This window comes from Neovison vison, chromosome 6, assembly GCF_020171115.1.
Source record: "Neovison vison isolate M4711 chromosome 6, ASM_NN_V1, whole genome shotgun sequence".
NCBI lineage: Eukaryota > Metazoa > Chordata > Mammalia > Carnivora > Mustelidae > Neogale > Neogale vison.
In genome coordinates, this window is record NC_058096.1 from 183,703,046 (window position 1) to 183,721,621 (window position 18,576).

The 18,576-nt window shown below is 42.2% G+C and overlaps 1 protein-coding gene across 2 annotated transcripts in view; it reads left to right on the top strand.

Annotated features, from left to right (window-relative positions):
* PDZRN3 (PDZ domain containing ring finger 3) overlaps positions 1–18,576 on the top strand; it is a 241,875-nt gene that overhangs the window by 17,215 nt on the left and 206,084 nt on the right. For both annotated transcript variants that reach the window (XM_044253146.1, XM_044253147.1), the window contains one exon: positions 4,210–4,317. In XM_044253146.1, the coding sequence (XP_044109081.1) occupies positions 4,210–4,317 (108 nt within the window). The remainder of the gene's footprint in view (positions 1–4,209; positions 4,318–18,576) is intronic.

The following is an 18,576-nucleotide window of genomic DNA, read 5'->3' on the forward strand; positions in this document are numbered from 1 at the left end:
GAGCCCCAGGGATGGGCACACATGGTGGTTTGTTGCATTGTCTCACTGAAATTCTTAAGACACTGTAGAATTTATGTCCTGTTGGTTCCTTTTCTTTTTCCTCGTTTACCAGTTGGCTGAGCAACCAGGCAGCATGTGATGGTGCTGGTCTGCTAGTATCCTGGCTGGGATGGGGTGGGGCGGGTGCAGGGGTGGGTAGGGGCATGTGCTCCAGCAAAGAGAAGGGATAAGGGAGCAGACTGGGACTCGGATGTCTGAGTAGATGGTCCCAGGAAACCATAGGAGTGGCACCGGTCCGTGTTCCCCAGCTTACCCTCCAGAACGTGTTGTAGCACGTGCTTCGCTTTACCACTGAGCATGAGTAACAGAGGCTTTCCTTCATTTGGCTTCATAATTATTTAACCTCCTCTCCCCACCGTTACCCATTTTGGGAAGTGACTTCAGCAAACCCAGATGCACTTTACTGTTAGTTGTCGCAGAAACTTCCGAGGCTGAAAGGGCCAAACCAGGAAGGTCCCTTCTCTGCCTCACCAGAGTGTGTATAGGAAAAAGGAGCCCAATGTTTGAAAAATGCTTTAAATGGGACTCCTGAGTGGCTCAGGTCAGGATCCCAGGCTCCTGGGATCAAGTCCCATGTCAGGCTTCCTGCCCAGCGGGGAGCCTGCTTCTCCCTCTGCCTACTCCTCTTGCTTGTGTGTTCTTGTTTTCTCTCTCTCTCTCTCTGTAACAAATAAAAATTTTTTAAAAAATGCTTGAAATGGAGAGGCATGCCTTGTGTCTTTGGTGATGGTTGGAGAACTTACTACGTGTTTGTTTTCTGTCCTTCACGGGGAATGAAAAGACACTCCCAGTCTCATTGGAATATGGTGCTTTCTTGTGCTTATCAAAGTACGTGTTTTAGGTTGTTTTTTTTCTCCTTTAAAAGGCTGATTGAAGTGCAAGCCAGAGTGAATTTTGTAGCTTTCGTAAGTGTTCTCAGTTCATGTGGTCTTTTTGCAAGAACTACATGCATGTCCCCTGGAGGAAAGTCTAATTCCATATGCATGTGGTTGCAATAGTGTTGTTTTTTTTTGTTTTTTTAAACTTGTCCTGATTAGCAGAAGTCGCATAATGAACCCTAAATGTATTCTGAACTGTTGCCTGGAAATCTGGCAGGTCATTGAGAACATGCTAAAAAGCCAAGATGAGCAACAATGCACACTCATTGTTAGTACTGGAAGTAGAATGCGGTACACATGACGTGTGTGTTTCCCAACGAGTTTTTGTGTTAGGAGCTTGGTTGGGTTGTGACATAGGCCCAGCCCTGGGGGGCGCTGACATAAGGCTTTTCATTGCTTGATACACTGCTCTTAGTAAAACCACATCATTCATTCATTCATTCTTAAGTTTCTAAAGAGACGGCATCGAGTCTGGCATATCAGACCTTACACTTCAGCCTTTGGCACATACATTTCATTGTCAGGTACCCCTGGGATGAAAACAATCCCTTTTATTTTTCCTTTTCTCAAGCCAGCAAAACAAAACAAATCCCAAGCCTTGTTAGTTCACCTTGATAAATAGCTCTGACTTAAAATGTATTAGGAGGGGAGCCAAACAAACTAAGGAACAGGGAGACGTCTTTTAAGAGACACGTCTAGTTATCCAGGATGGAACTGATTTGGCTATCTTTGATTTTGTGCTCTCTTTATTTTGTTTGCATTCTGTTTCTACCTCCTGCCACTGTCTTCATTTAACCTGAATTTTGCTCTTTGTTTTTGCCTGTTCCTCTGTTTTTCTTTTTTTGCTTGAACTTACTTGCTCTCCTAAGAAGAATTACTTGTGCATGATGTAGTATTCTGCAAAAACAAACCAAGCCAAAAATCCCCTCCCCCATCTCCAACTTCCTCTCCAGCCAAGAAATGCAAAGCAATTAATTCAGAGTAAGTGCACGGATCTCTTTTCTTTGGGTATATTGACATCCCCTCTTAGGGAACTCAAGATTGTCCGTAAATCCTCTGTGGTCTATTGAGGCTCTTTGGGTTTGTCTGGAGGAATATTCCATAGCCTGGAATGTGGAACTTTTGAATTCATGTGTATTTTTTAGATGGCACTTAGAGCTTATGTAAGGGAGTTGAACTGTCCTCCGTTTGAAACTGACCTATGCTACTTTTTAGCTATGTGCCCTCAAACAAGTTACTTAACCTCTCTGTCTTGGGTTTTTCATCTACAAAATAAGTAAAAACAAAGTATTAAGGTTTGTGGATATTGTGAGGATGAAACAGGACACAGAGTGCCCACTACCTACCTAGTATACACTCAGTAAATAGAAGCTGTTGCACAGCTCTGTACTTCTGTTTGAGCAATGCATGTAGGGCGATCCTCGAATGCCCTGGAATGAGTGCATTAGGAAGGCTGCTGTGAGAGACAAAGGAGGCAGGGAGCAATTCAGACAGTGAAGGGTTAGTGTGCGGTGGGCCGGTTCAGGGTGCTGTGATGCTGGGCAGGGCTTCCTTTTGAGGATAGTTGATCTAGTACAGCACCCACATCCTCCCTGACCCTTCTCTCTGGGGAGAGTGTTGATAGAATCCAGATGGCAGTTTAGAGACCTATCTTTGTCATGGGGGGATTAATGTTGGGAAGAATAGTTAATGCTCATTTTAGGTTGTGATTTTGGTTTCTTTTGAATCCTATTTATAACATTTTAGAGTGTGTGTGTGTCTTTGAGGGAAAGGGGTGAGGGGCGAGGGAGGGAGAGAGAGAAGAGGTACGGAATGTGCATTTTCTCACCCTTAGCCGTCTCTCTTGCATTGGAAGGGGTCGATCAAACCACATTTAAAGTCATCCCTTTTCTCTTTAGAATATAGGGGTTTTTTTTCTGTTTAAAGAGAAAAGTTGGGCTCAGTAGGTTAAAGCCTCTGCCTTCAGCTCAGGTCATGATCCCAGGTTCCTGGGATCGAGCCCCACATCAGGCTCTCTGCTCAGCAGGGAGCCTGCTTCCTCCTCTCTCTCTCTCTCTCTCTTTCTCTCTCTGCCTCTCTGCCTACTTGTGATCTCTGTCAAAAAAATAAAATAAAACAAAGAGAGAAATTTTATATTTTCATAGTTATTTCTTAGCAAATGGAATTTAGATGTATTTCTATGTATGGAAATTACTGTTAAAATAGATCTTCTAATGGCATTAATGGCAAAGAATTTATTATGATCGTAGGATTTGGAGTTTTTGTGGAAGATCCTGAAATTACTTTTCAAATGCTTTTGTTTGGCAACAATACATGCTTGTGCCATTTAACTTACAAATCCATCTGTTCATCACTAGAAACTTAATCCACACACTTGGAGAGAATTCATCCCAGTGCTGTTTGGAAAGAAGTTCATGAACAAGCTGTGAGGGTTTTTTTTATGGGTTTGTTGGACCTTTTGATTTTAAATAAAGGAAGGAGTTTGAGCAGTGAGCCATTGCCTTTCCCAGAAAGTTTCGGTACAGACTTTGAAAGATCTAAAGCAATTTGAGTTTGGAGATGAGAATTTATTGGGCTGGGGGCGGCGGTCATGAGCTTTTCTGGTGTAAATCTGAACACATATAAAACACCTATTTTCACAGTCAGATTATTGGCTCTTTTAATAGTACTCTGAGCTGGGGAGGATATGGGAAGACACTCTAATGAGCTATCAGTGCATAATTTGGCAACATACATCCAATCTACGTATCCTTGAACCTGATGTTTCCATTACTAGGGGTTTGCTCCAGATACATCCGGCAAAGGATATTTCATAGTACAGGTAGGAGGTATTGGAGACCGCACTGTCTCTGGATTTGTAGACTTCAGTGAAAGAGGCAAGATAAGATGCACAGGGTGGGGAGGGCGTACTCTGTGCACACACATATCATCTGTGTGCGTGAGAAAGGAATAGAGACATGTTTAGGAAAGTGATCTATGAAGAATGTTTCGCGAAGGATAAGTAAACTGCAGATAGGAGCTACATGGGGAAAAGAACCCTGGGTAGGGGATGGCAGTTTCTTCTTTTAAATACCTTTTGGTATGGTTTGAGGTATTTTACCATGTGTATATGTTCATTTTAGATTGAAACAGAAATTAGGGGTAACAGATGGGCCTTCACCCCCCTGCCACTTTTGACATGACCAGGAGTCCATTGCAGTGTAGGAGTGTAAGCTTTATTTCCATGACCAAGTTAATGCCTAGCATTCATGTGTGTTTTTTTAACCCACAGGACAACCAAGATGGATCATCCACTGAAGGCATCTTTGTATCCAAAATAGTTGACAGCGGGCCGGCAGCCAAGGACGGAGGCCTGCAAATTCATGACAGGATTATTGAGGTATGCGAACGCCGGCTAGTGTCTTTTAATAGGCCGAGTGCCGTCGCGTCTTCGTCTCATTGGGTGCAAGATGTTTGGTCGGGGAGGGAGGCCTGCGCTGGTGGATGGCTGGTCAGGAGAACTGTCCCGTTGTGTGGGACGATGGAGAGCGCTGATTGCCTCGGTGTTAAGTTTTTGTTTATGTTAAATATAGAGCAGCCAGATTATGAGTGGCATGTTCACAATTTGGCTGTCTTCCCGCGGCCTCGCATCTGCTTTGTATGCTTCACTTAGAGCTCTGTGCGAGAGCCGTCGGAGGGTTGCGTGTTAGTTAGAACCAGATGAGCAAACCTCTGTCGGGCACATTGTGTCGGCGTTTGCGTCGTTCGCCAGGCGAAATCCGGGGCCGCTCTGGAGGTCTGCTCGCGTCCTCCGGGCTCATGGCACGCAGTTGTTGCTACAGATGGATGCACTGTTCTCTCTGCTGGGTTTGTCTGTCATGTGGTGGACAAGGTGACTGTCCGGGGATGTGGAGGTGGAGGTCGACGGTCAGGATCGTCACTCCCATCACCCCGAATTCTTCCTTTTCAGGTCTTCGTGGAGCATTTTAAGCCTTTATAGAGCAGGTTCATGGATTTGCTCTGGGGGAGGAAGACCTCTCGCCTCACCACCCAGCACACTGGGATAGGGTCACACAGCGTCCTCAGATGCCCCAGGTTGCCCAAAGGGCAAGAATTATTCGTTGTCTCCTGGTATGGGCTCTTGGTGCAAAGTTGGACACAATGGGCTACTTTTTGCCGACCATTTTGACAGCTTTTTTGATGGGGTCAGTACATGGATAAGTTGTCAGGTCTCATGTGAGGAAGAAATAAGATAGGAGAGCGCAGGATGGTATGTCGAATCCCACAAGAAAGGCCCCCCGGGCCATAGCCACAACATGGCACATTAGACGGGGAACCGGAAAAACCGCCCCAACGCTGCTGACGCTGGTTGAAACACATCAGCGGGGCGTCTGTATTTCTTGAGTGTTTTCGTGGTCTGTTTACAAACCTTGGACCAAGTGGGAACTCGGACTGTGAGATAAGCTGTATGCGAATTTCACATAAGCCACTGGAGGTTGGCCACATGCTTCTCCCGGGGAAGGGAGCCTGGAAGACAGAGAACAAAGTCTCTCCTTCCCAGTCTTGTTTGGATGAATTCCACGATGTGCAAAGCAGTACACTTGAGGAGCATTTATATCCTCAGGAAAGCATACAGTTCAGCCTCACAGGGAATGCAAACTGAACATGTTAGGGTCTAAGACTCATTCTTCTGAAGGAGCAGGTATGTTGTGGTAACGGACATATGAAAAGGATACTTGATTTTGTTTTCAGGACATTATTAATATTGTTACATCCCCATTGACTTTTCAAAGCATTCTGAAGTTTGGAGCTCTTTCTACTGCCTGTTTTAGGGTCCCTCTTTGTACTTCCCAGGTCAGGGGAGTGGATTTTCCATAACAGGAATTTGCTTGTGCAAGAGCACTTTCTTAAGAGCTCAAAGGCATACTTTTTTCTTTCTTTCTTTTTTTTTTTTAAAGAGAGAATACATTTTCTGAGGCTATTGTTCAGAAAGATAAGTACAGCTTCCGTTGCCAAGGGTTTGGGGGAACAGCCAGTTTCTCTAAGTAATGGAATTTCATTGCTCTTATGTTTTGCAAATGAGAAATCTACAGCTGGGCAGGATTTTCTCTTGGCAAAGGGGGGGAATCTGTATTTGAAATGTGGAGGACGGTTTCTGGTAAGTCACATTCCTCTTTTGGATAGTATGTAAAATATTAATCACAGCCCCGTGTTGAGATGGAAAAGAAGGGTGAGCACAATAGAGCAACAATATATGTGTCACTGCAATTGACACACCGTGCCCTTCTTGGTTAAATCCTGATCTCTTTTGACAGGATACAGTGATTCCCATGACTGAAAAATATATACCCTGGTTCACCTCGTCTGTCTTGGAGCTCATTACCAGGCATGACTTTGATTATTTTAAGTGTGCCTGTGTTTCATCACAGAGGAGAGTCAGGCACTTTCTAGTTTTCCACCATATTTCTTCCTTTTCAGGGCAGTGGGCAGACGACCGCCAGATCTCCACCGTAAGAACCTTTATTTTTGCAGGAGGATGCTTTTATCTTAAACCGACAGAGACTCACTGAGTCTGGCCCTTAGTGCAGCATCTTTAGCAGTTCCTCTGCTCCTCCTCTCTCTGCCCTGAGACGGGAGTGGTGGTCCCCCCAACCCCCATCTCGGAGTCAGGCCCACTCCCTTCATGCTTTTTAGTGAGTTATTTTCTCAGGGCCACCCATCCTGCAGTGAAAGGAAATTTATAAGTAATATGTACCTACACACACACCTAATTGTAAGCTCTCTATTGGCCATAATAGAAAAATAAAAGGAAGGTAATTGATAATAAAATACGTCATCAGGATGTAAATGCATGGGCACAGCGACATTGGAAGACCCCATGATGCTGCAGGTGCTTGTGCCTCCTCGTAGACTCAACACGTGGTCCCGGCTGTCAGGGCTGCCAGCGCGGGCAGGTGGTGCTGGGGACTCCGGCGCTCGGAGCCCTGGGGTCATGTGATTTGCTTTCCTGCACTGGTGAGCAGGCTGTGGTTAAGTTTTGGCACCGCGAAGTAGTCTTCTTGTGATTTGCCGACCACTGTGTGTGTGTGTGTGTGTGTGTGTGTGTGTGTGTATTTTTAAAATTGTGTTAAAATTAAAAAAAAATTTGTGCTAAAATATACATAACATAAAATTTAACCATTTTTAGTCTTACTTTTCTGTGGCACTAAGTATGTTCATATTGTCATGCAACTGTCACCACCATCCATCTCCAGAACTTTCTCCTCTTCCTCCAGTGGAGTTGTGCCCCTTAAACAACCCGCCACTCTCTCTAGCCCCACCTCTTGGAGACCACCATTTTGCTTTCTGTTTCTATGCACTTGACCGCGGTAGATACCCCATGTAAGAGGAACCACACCGTCTTCGTCTTTTTGCGTCTGACTCATTTCATCCAGCAGGATTCCCCCTCTAGGTTCGTCCATATTGGAAGGTGCATCAGAATTGCCTCTTCTTTCAGACTCAGTACTGTGCCACTCTGTGTATAGATACATGTATTGCATTTTGTTTCTCTCTCTGTCCATTGACAGACACGCTTGGTTTACTTTTTGACTGTTGTGAATAGTACTGCTATGAACAGGGTGTACATTCTGTATATATTTAAACTGGAGAAAAAAAAAAGAAGAACCCTTAGAGTATAATGTAATGGAAAGTTGGGTTCTCCACTCAGATAATTCTAAAGCATTTGTTATTTTACCTTCCCGACTATCTGGCAGGATATGTGGAAGTCGCAGTAGAAACATAAGAATTGTGCAGTGCCTGGGACTCTGCACATTGTGGGACTTCCAGCATCTCTGGTCCCCACCCGGATTATTATGCCCATGAGTACAGATTTGCAGCATGCTCTCAGGATATGAAGGGGGTACGAGGGAGAATCACTGGATTAGATCTTAGTCCAACACTTAGGGTGTAAGGTGGGCTACTCAGAGCAGAGTTGTCAACATTCCCCTGTTCCGGCCTGACTGCTTGGATTCCATCTCTGGGGGCTCTAAAGTCCTGATAGGAAAGGCTGAGCTGGCCTGGGCTAGAAATCTTGGGCCCCTCGGATCAAGTGTCAGCCCACATGGTTGCAACTTTGGAGTATGGCTGATGGTTTCTGTTGACACCTCCTATCCCCATCTGCCCTGGATAGGGACAGACAAACGGTTGTGCCCACCCTTCCTCACATCTGACACTGAGATATAGCAACTTCTAACTTAGCATTTGTTTCTGATTTTTTTTATTTATTTATTTTTGCATATGTGTCTTCTCCCTGTATGTGCTTCTGACCTCACCTTTAGTTACATATACTCAAACCTTATTTAGAAAACTCAAACCTTATTTAGAAAACTTCTAACTTAGCATTTGTTTCTGATTTTATTTATTTATTTATTTTTGCATATGTGTCTTCTTCCTGTATGTACTTCTGACCTCACCTTTAGTTACATATACTCAAACCTTATTTAGAAAACTTAATTTAATTTCTCCATTGTACTTTTTGTACTCGTTAAATGCCCCAATGGTTCTGGTTTCTCTGTCTCAGAGCCTCACCAGCTTTCTGAATTCCCTTTTGAAGGCAAGGCAATGGTCGTATACCTCAGTACCACCAGATTTCTCAGAGGAACTGTGCTTTTCTTCTTTGTAATTGCTTCAAACCTTTGGAAAAAATCTTCCGTGTGCCCCCTGAGTGTGCAGTAACCAACGTAAACAGGTTTCATCACAAATATAATGCTTGTTTCTATAACCTTTAGAGTCTACTCTGGACCAATCACATTTTCCCCAATTCTACTGTAAGTGATTTCGAGAAACCAAAAGGTGAAAAAATCACATATAGTTGACATTATTTTCAAAAATCTCTTCGGGATGTCCCATGTGGGCAGCATACATCTCTCCCTAAGTCCATCCAGCTGGTTTCCCCAGCAGTGGAGCATCCCGCCGTCTGTCTCCTCGGCTGACTACCCTGTGAGGCATTTGACTTCTTATGCAAATACCGCATTTGGGTGAAATGCTCATGCCAAGAAAAGCAGAGAAAAACCAAAGCCTACTAAGAAACTAGCGAGTTCACTTGGAGGCATGTGTGATCGATATGTTCATTTCTTTCCTCACTCAGTTTTTTTTTAGCCACACCTAGCAGGTATGTGACCTTATGATGTAACTCACTGAAACTCTTAAACCTCTGTAGAGGCCATCCGCAGGATGTGCCTTTTTTTTTTTTTTTTTTTGCCAGTTTTCAGGTTTCTGAAGTTGGAGAACTGGGCTCATGGCTGCATTCTACGAGGCTCCCATTTGGTAGTAAGTGTGCTTCTGTAACAGTTGCTGGGTTAAATGGAATGTCCTGTTGTTCTCTGAGAGAGCAGATGTGATGGGGTGCAGTGAAGGGGTGAGGGGCTGCCGAGAACCATTATTTTGTACGGTCTTCTGTGAGAAGTGTTCTTGGTGGAAGCGTCGGGATTTGAAGGCCCAATGTTGTGGTCACGGAGCTGTGAAACCTCAGTGGCTTTGGTGTAAACCAGTTACTCTGTTGTGTTTGCTGTGGGTTTAGTTAGCCTGTCATTGCTGATAAGGCTGGGTTATGGGATTGGCAAGAAAGCTTTAACAGTACCTTCCCTTCCAGAGCCAGACTCTGATAGAACAAAATGAGGTTTCACCATTTGTCACTGTTAGAAGGTACTGTTCTGAGATTGACGAAAACTGCAAAATGGGCTTTGAATTCATCTGATGAAGCATTTATTTAAAAAAGGAAAACTTACATTTATTAAGATTCTCTTTTTTATCCTATTAAATTTTTTGACATAATTTCAGACTTGTATAAATGAATTCCTATATCATCTGTATCCAGATTCCCCAGATACTTACATCTATTACATTGACTTAAATCCCCTTCACTCTTAATTCCTAAATATATCAGTGTGTGTGTTTTTGAGCAATAAGACATTCTCTTACATAACCGCAGCACATTTATCTAAACCAGGAAATGACCATTTGTGGAGTCCTGTTATCTACCAAAATTATTCAGATTTCACTAATAATGCCTATGATGTCCATTACAAGTGAGAGGAAATCCCAGATCACAGATTTTATTTACTTGTCTTGTTTCTTTAATATCTCTTACTTTAGTATCTTTTACTTACTTACTTTAGTATCTCTTACTTTAGTATCTCTTACTTGATAGCACGTAGTTTTTGTCTTGCATGCTACTCGTATTTGGAAGAGTACAAACCAGGACTCTTGTAGTGTATCTCTCAATTTGGATTTGTCTGTTGCTCAGGAGTGTGGATTTAGGTGGCACATTTTGAGCAAGGGTACCATGGAAGTGATCATGTGGCCTTCTTAGCATGCCCTGTTGGGAGTCATGGGATGTCAATTTTTCCCTTCATTGATGACATTAATTTGGACTGCTTGGTCCAAGTCCTATCTGCCAGACTTCTCCACTCACTCTCAAATTAATTTTTTCTCCTTTACCTTGTATCTTATGGGGGATATTTTGAGGCCATGTGAATATCCTGCTGTTCCTCAAACTTGAAAAGACTGGTTTTAGCACCCATTTATGGTTTTTACTTGAATTGATTATTATTAAGATGGTGGACAAATGGTGATTTTCTAACTGCATTCCTCTGTGTTTATTAGTTGGCTTTCCACTATAAGAAAGGGTATTCTTTCCCCCCTATTTTTATCTACCTATTTATCTGCATTGATCCATTCATTTCATCCGTCCATCTCAGTATGGACGCATAGATTCTTATAATTTGGTTGTCCCGTGGGCCAGTTTTGGCCAGACGGAGTCCTTTAAAAGATGGTACCTATATCCTTTTGATGTGTTCCCATCATTTTTTGAGTACGTACTTTCTGTTACTACAGGATGTTTCTGGTTCATTCTGTACTGTCTTGCCCCAGTTGTGGCATCAGCTACTTTTCCAAGCAGCTCAGGCTGCATTTGGTGAGGTATAGTGTTTGAAACCACAATAGGGGTGCTAGGCTGATCATTATGATTGTGGTTTCATTGCTTTTTTAATTAATTAATTTTTTGAGAGAGTGCACATGCACGAGCGTGTAAACTGAGGTGGTGGGGCAGGGAGAAGGAGAGAGAGAATCTCAAGGAGACCCCCTGCAGAGTGGGGAGTCCAGTGCAAGGCCAGTCTCATGACCTAGAGAGCATGACCAGAGCTGAAGCCAAGAGTCAGACACTTAACCAGCTGAGCTACCCCGGCCCCCTGGGTTTCATTACTTCTATGCACTCTCAGAAGACAGAGCTAGAAAATGTAAATATGCACATATCAACACACATACATAGTATCATCATCAACATTAATTCCTCTGCGTTTATTTCTTTATTCATTCTTCTTTATATATTTGAAAACTATGCCTTTATCAGTATCTCTAGTTCCATTCCAAGTCAGCATGGCTAATTCTATTTTTCCTCTTTAAATATTTGTAACTCTTAAGAGAGTCCCTTTGGAAGTAGTGATGAATGCACTCTTTTCTTTTGAATCAAATCTCTGACCTTTGCTTCGATGTTGTCAGTGAATTAAAAATTATTGATGAAAATTGTTTAAAATCTTTATTATTTTGGTGTGATTTTGGAGAAAAAAATGTGCTATAAACTAGATGATTGGGTAATGTATTTTTTTAAGTGTAAAAAATGCTGAGTATTTCTTGTGTAATTGTGTACAGGAAATTACTACTACTAAACAGGCACAGATAGACACAAGCCCTTTCTGGGCAGTGTTAGAAATAAACACATGAGCTTTTCCTGGTGTCTTCTGCAGTGACTGATACCCACTGACCATGTTCAACAGAGGAGAGGAGGGAATCCTGGGGCAGTTATTTTCTTAGAACTAAAACTTATTCATGTCAATTTGAAATTTCTAACTATTGCCCCATTTACCTAAATAATGTTTTGATGAAGGAGACTTGTATCATCCAACCCATATTGCAAAGACTCTTTGTTACCTGCAAAAATAACCTGGTTTTAGAGACAACTTAATAGTATGGATTCCAACACTCCATTTTCAGAGACAGAGATGAGAATTTTATTTTACATACCAATTTTGATGGATACACAATGTTAAACCCTGGATTGTCATGTGGAAAGGTTTTGATGTCATGTCTGGATGGGATGGGGATGAGTGTGGTGGTCATTTTTTTTTAAAGATTTTATTTTTAAGTAATCTCTACACCCAATGTGAGGCTCAAACTTACAACCCCAAAACCAAGAGTCGCACATGCTAACAACTGAGCCAGATAGGAACCCTGAGTGTGGTGGTCATTTAATGATAGTTGCATCGGCACATAGAGGAGAGGGATGGCATCCTGGCTGGGTATTTGCTAGAATGGACCTCCTTAAGGGACGTTTTTAGTGACTGTATTATCATTTGCAAGTCATGACTCTGATTTCATTGGCATTGAATGTAGTCAATTATCATGTATCAGTCGGTCTTTTTGGTCTTCACATGTAAAATAAAGCAAACACCTTTATATATGTGTAGGTGTGTGTGTGTGTGTGTGTATTTTTTTTTCTCCTCCCGTCTTTGTGTTTAATTTTCTCCTCCTGCCTCTGTGTTTAATTTTCTTCTTACTTAATGGCCTGTATTACAGCAATGGAAGATCCTGGCAAGATGATTTAATGTTCCTCTAAAATGCAGCTGGTTCTTTTAGTACTAGAAGGTCCATATTGAGGTGGAAAAAGCCCCAAGATTTAGATAAAGACACCCAGGTTCAAGTCCCCACCCAGGTACCGACTCTGTGGTCTCCGTATCCTCAGTGTTGAGCCTTGACTTCTTCATTTCTAAAGTGGAAGAGCATTACTGTCTCCCTTACCTGTCACACTCTGCAGGTGGCTCAAAGAGATAATAAAAATCAGGGATTTTGCTGTTAAGTATAAATGTGAAGAATTGGCTTTTCTTAAAATTAAAATTTTAGCATCTGACACAAGAACTTAATACCAAATCTAAGTATAGATGTCAGCAAAAATAATTTTGAGGGGCACCTGGGTGGCTCAGTGGGTTAAAGCCTCTGCCTTCGGCTCAGGTCATGATCCCAGGGTCCTGGGATCGAGCCCCTCATTGGGCTCTCTGCTCAGCAGGGAGTCTTCTTTCCCCCTCTCCACTCCCCCTGCTTGTGTTCCCTCTCTCACTGTGTCTCTTTCTGTCAATAAATAAATAAAATCTTTAAAAAATAATAATTTTGGGGACGCCTGGGTGGCTCAGTGGGTGAAAGCCTCTGCCTTCGGCTCAGGTCATTGTCCCAGGGTCTTGGGATCGAGCCCCGCATTGGACTCTGCTCAGTGGGGAGCCTTCTTCCTTTTCTCTCTCTGCCTGCCTCTCTGCCTACTTGTGATCTCTGTCTATCAAATAAATAAATAATCTTAAAAATAATAATAATAATTTTCGAGATCCGTTTTCCTCTTGTTCTGTGTTTTAATAAGAATGTAGTGTTGCTGCTGTAGGATTATTTAGAAGACTCTGATCTATTTCAGGAAGTCATCCTCTCCAGAATTAACACTATGACCAATTAAAGCCACATATACCACCTTAAATCCCTGCCTTTAAAAAAATTCTGTATTCATTGTTTCTAGAGACTATACTGATGTATTGACTTTGTTACGTTTATTAGTGTTGTTGTTATTGTCTCATTATTTTGCTATTAAAACTAGCTTTTCAAAAAAAAAAAAAAAAACAGGTTTCAGTGAACATCTTTGTAACAGACATCGCTGTACACCAGCCAGATAAACATACAGATCAAGAATGGGACATATGGCATGACGCAATCATGTATTTTAAAGGCATTTATATATATTAGTCTTTTCATAGGAAAAATACTCTGAGCTAATAAACATTTTATAGTTATTACAGTAATTTTGTGGGGTGGGGTTATGGGCAGTAAGTTTGAATTTCTGAAGTCACATTTCTGTAATGTTGGAATTCTCCAAAGTGACTATTATTTTTATAATCCAGAAAAAAGCGAAGGTGAAAAGTGTGATGAGTTAGAAGTTTCTTCTGGGTTTTAAGTGTCACAAGGCTAACTGCTGCTTGTACGTTTCCTTTAAAATGTTAGTTGACATTCTCAGGGCGCCCGGGTGTCTCAGTGGGTTGAGTGTCTAACTCTTGACTCAGGTTGTGATCTCAGGGTCCTGAGATGGAGCCTCACCTTGGGCTCCTCACTCCGTGGGGAGTCTGCTTGAGATTCTCTCTCTCCCTGCCCCCCACCCCGTTCCAGTGCTCTCGCTCACTCGCTCTGAGTAAATCTTCAAATAAATAAAAACAAAACATGATGTGACATTCTCATTTCTGAAAGCTCATAGCATCTGCCTCAGGCCTGGAGATGGGTGAGCAGCTAGCTTTAGGCTGAAACTCTGGGAACAGGGCATTGGCTGCCACCCCCCCAACAGGCGAACACCCCCTACCCCCACCCTGTCCCAGCTCAGATTAATCAAAGTTCACTTCCTTTGACACCGTGTTTGGCTCCACAGAAGGTTTCAGTCTATCCCTCAAGGCCATTTCTTAATAAAAAGACTTAATTGGGTCATTTACAAAGTATTTTAAAATCAAGAATAAATTAGAAGGGACTAGTGTCCTCATTAAATTTTTTGAATACAGATTAGGTTAAAAAGGTAAATTTTTGATCATTTCCCGAGGATGACAAAGCAAAACCACAAACCCTTGACAAACAGTATGGATAAGGGGCGCCTGGGTGGCTCAGTGGGTTAAGCCTCTGCCTTTGGCTCAGGTCATGATCTCAGGGTCCTGGGATCCAGCCTCTCAGCGGGGAGCCTGCTACCCCCCCACTTCTCTCTCTACCTGCCTCTCTTCCTACGTGTGATCTCTTTCTCTCTGTCAAATAAAATCTTAAAAAACATTACAGATAAGATGCATTTTTGGGATGCTCAGGTGGCTCAGTCAGTTGAGTGTCTTACTCTTGATTTCAGCTCAGGTCATGGTCTCAGAGTCCTGGAGTGGAGCCCCCTACGTCAGTCTCTGTGCTTAGTGGGGAGGCTGCTTGAGATTCTCCTTTCCCTCTCTCTCTGCCCCTCCCCACCACACGTGCTCTCTCTCTCTCTCTCAAATCTTTTTTTAAAAGATGCATTTTATAGTCACTCATCTTCTTTACACATGGTATCTAGACGCTTACCTTTAAGTATGGGGGTTTTGAGGACAATTTTATTAAAAATTTTTGTTTTTCTGTTTTCATAAGAAAGGCAGAATGAGCTGGTTGTACTGTTAGTGAATTTGAAAGGTATATTGGGATGGTTGGACAGAAGTGGTAAGCTGAAATGTGGGGCATTTGCTTCCTGAGAGGCACTGGGGGACTCTTCAAAGCAACAGTCTGATATGATTTTGGAGACAAAAAGTAAGCACAGTGCCTATAGATTAGGGTGCTGTGAACAGGATGAGGGAGTGTTGAGTTAGAAATTGTCAGTGCAAATCGCAAATGAGAAGACTTGGGGCAGTTTGGTGGCTGTGAGCACTGATCTGCCACTTTCACTAGGGATTCTGAATGCCCCAGGGTGGGAAGCAGCAACAGCCCAGCTTCCCCTAATGATGATTAATGGTCCCCAGGAGGGTCACAGGGGAGACCAGCTGGTATGGAGCTCATCTGTCTGCCCTTGCCACACAGACTGCCACGGGTCTCCAAGGAGACCTTTGCCTCTTACCCTGTCTTTGTCTATTTGGATACCCATTTGAACTCCAGAGAGTGTGTCCCACCCCCTTTCTCCTGAGGGTGGCACTCCCTGCCGCCTTTTTGGCTCTTCTGATTCTCTTAATTTCCATCTTTCATCACTTCCTCTTTCCTCCTGGTCCTAGTGAGTCATTTGACAGCTCTCTGGGGTCAGGAGAACTGAAAACCTCAGAATGTTGGTTTTACATCTGCTCTTCCACTTCCCAAAAGACATTCCAGTCCATTTTAAAATATGCCATATATATATATATATATATATATATATATATATATATATGTATAGTTTTTCAACATTTGGAAAAACTCTGGGAACAGAATCAATTTTGGCAGTTTATAATCAAAGAAGGCAGTTCTTACTCTTTTCATGGAATGATTGTTGCTGAGAAATACTGTGTCTCTGGACACACTGATTTGAGAAATCATTATCTAGACTCTTAAAACTTCTATCTAAAAAGTTACTAAGTGTTTATTTAAACATTTGGGAGGAAAGTGATTATATAGAGTGATCTATGGGTTGTGACTTACTAAAAATCTTCATGTCCTATGAGTTTTGGGGATAACAATGGAAGAGAAACCACTAGCCAGCATGTTTGCTTTGTGGATGTGCACTGAGTTCTTCCTAGCCTGTGAGAGGTCAGGATCCTCTCCTTTAGAAGCTAAAATGTGGTCGCTGGCTCTCGGGTGTTTACTCATGAGGACAGTGTTTGGAGCAAGATGTCTGACACTAGGGTTTTAAGATAGCTGGGGAGTGTCTAGAATGACTAAGAGTCATAGACTCTGGAATCAGTTCCACCATTACCTACTGCTAGCCTTGAAAGTAAAACTGCCATTTTTCCAGCCAAAGATGGGTTTATCTGGGAATAGTAGAGAATTCTAATCTGGGGCAGGCAAGCTCTGGAAAAACCATAGACAAGACCAAAAAACAAAAGAGAGGAATTCATTTTACGGAATAGAAGGAGGAACTTGGTATGTGTTGTTTTTGAACTTAAGTCTCTCTTAGAGGAAAGTAGGAATTCTTGGTGGTGATGGTGTCTTATTGGCTGTGTCGCAGGGGCAGTTGATTTCTTATAGGAGATATACATATTTCCCTGTTGGGATTCTTCTTACAGAGTTCTGTAACTGACAGTGCTTTTAGTAACAGATATTGGGTAGTACAGCTCTCCCTACCTCCCCCAGCCTCTCCTTCTAGCATCTCAAGTCCACTCTGGTGAGGTTTCCCTATATTAATTTTCACACTACCCTCGTGACCTTGGGCAAGCTCATTCCTGGCACTGCTTTTTTCTGTTTGATGTGGACACAGTTACAGATATTATAAGGTTGCTGTAATAAAGAAAATAATGTATGTGTCTGAATACTGTAAATTTGGCCCGAGAATAAACACTCGCCAGGTGGTTTGCTTTGCCGGGTTCTTTCCCGTAGCTCTGTAGAGGCTGGCCTAGAGGGACCTATCAGTGAGCGCGTGCTTTGATGATGATGGTTCTGTGGCATAGTTTTGTGACCCTGAAATTACAGTTGTGCGTAGATCATTTTAATTTGTTTTAGAGTTCTTTTTTAAATTAGTGACCCTTTGAATCTGGACTGAGAAAGAGCTGTCACTTCCTAAAGCTATAGAAATCGCAATAATTGATCAATCAAAAATAATTCTTAATTTACATCATAGTGTGAACAACATGGTAATTCATTGCATATGTGCTGACTTCAGTGTTCTAAAAATACTGCAAAACAATTGCATGGTTAAGATCAGCTATTTTTAAAATGCCAGAAGAGAATAAGATTTCCATTTTTATATTGACTCATGAAGAATATTGGGATTTTCTTAAAATTGTGAAGAGTCTCTTTGATTACATCTTCCTTTAAGATTTCAAGTTATGTTTAATTGCTTTTTATGTCTTGATACTATTGCAATACACCAATGTAAAAAAAAAAAAAATCGGAAAATGCAGTCAGGGGTAGAGATGAAACTAGAAACTCTTACTGAAGGCAAGCACGATCCTGAGCAAAACAGAGGAAGAGATACAACTGCCTGAGAGCTGGAATCCAATGGGGCATGGAAATTAATCGCATTGCATATAGAGCACATATTTATGACTCGTTCTAAACTCTAAAATGAAATGGGAGGAACTCAAATAAAATAGGATTAAGTATGATTTTATTATGGCATTGTGAATGGATTTCTAATACGTGGTATCATTCTTGGAACTATCTAAGAGAGCATGCTTGTAAGAACCTGGGGTGAGTATCCATGTGTGATACTGACTTGGAACAGAATTACTGGTGATAAAGGAATTGTAGAGGAGCAGGAGTCAAGCAAGAAAAAAGTATTACATCATATTTTTCCTGAAAGCCCTTACTGCTATCCAGGGAGCAACATCTTAATTTTCTTCAGTGATTAAAAGGTGAGTTTGAAAGCTGGAAAGAACTACTTTATCCCTTCTTTCTAAAGGACTAGTGATAATGGTTACAAAGCTGGGGCTGTGTTAAATGTCCCTGTTTGGCTGCCCTGATCAGCATCTTGGTATGCTGAGAGCTAATTCCCTTTGGTGTCTGAACCAGCAGAGGGAAAGTGATTGCATAGAGGGAGGACATTAAATGCTGAGTTTGGTGGAATCATTTTCAGAGCTCTGTTGCCTCAACCTTGGTGTTGGGGTTTTAATGAAGCCCTAAACGGGGGTGCCTGGGTGGCTCAGTGGGTTAATGCCCCTGCCTTTGGCTCAGGTCATGATCCCAGAGTCCTGGGATCGAGCCCCGCATCGGGCTCTCTGCTCTGTTTGGAGCCTGCTTCCTCCTCTCTGCCTGCCTCTCTGCCTGCTTGTGATCTCTATCTGTCAAATAAATAAATAAAATCTTTAAAAAAAAAAATGAAGTCCTAAACGATGCTTTAACTTACATTATTAGCCAAAGTCCTTTAACTTCCTGCATTTTGACAACTACGATTTTTTAGATTGCTTAAAGGACTTACACAATAATA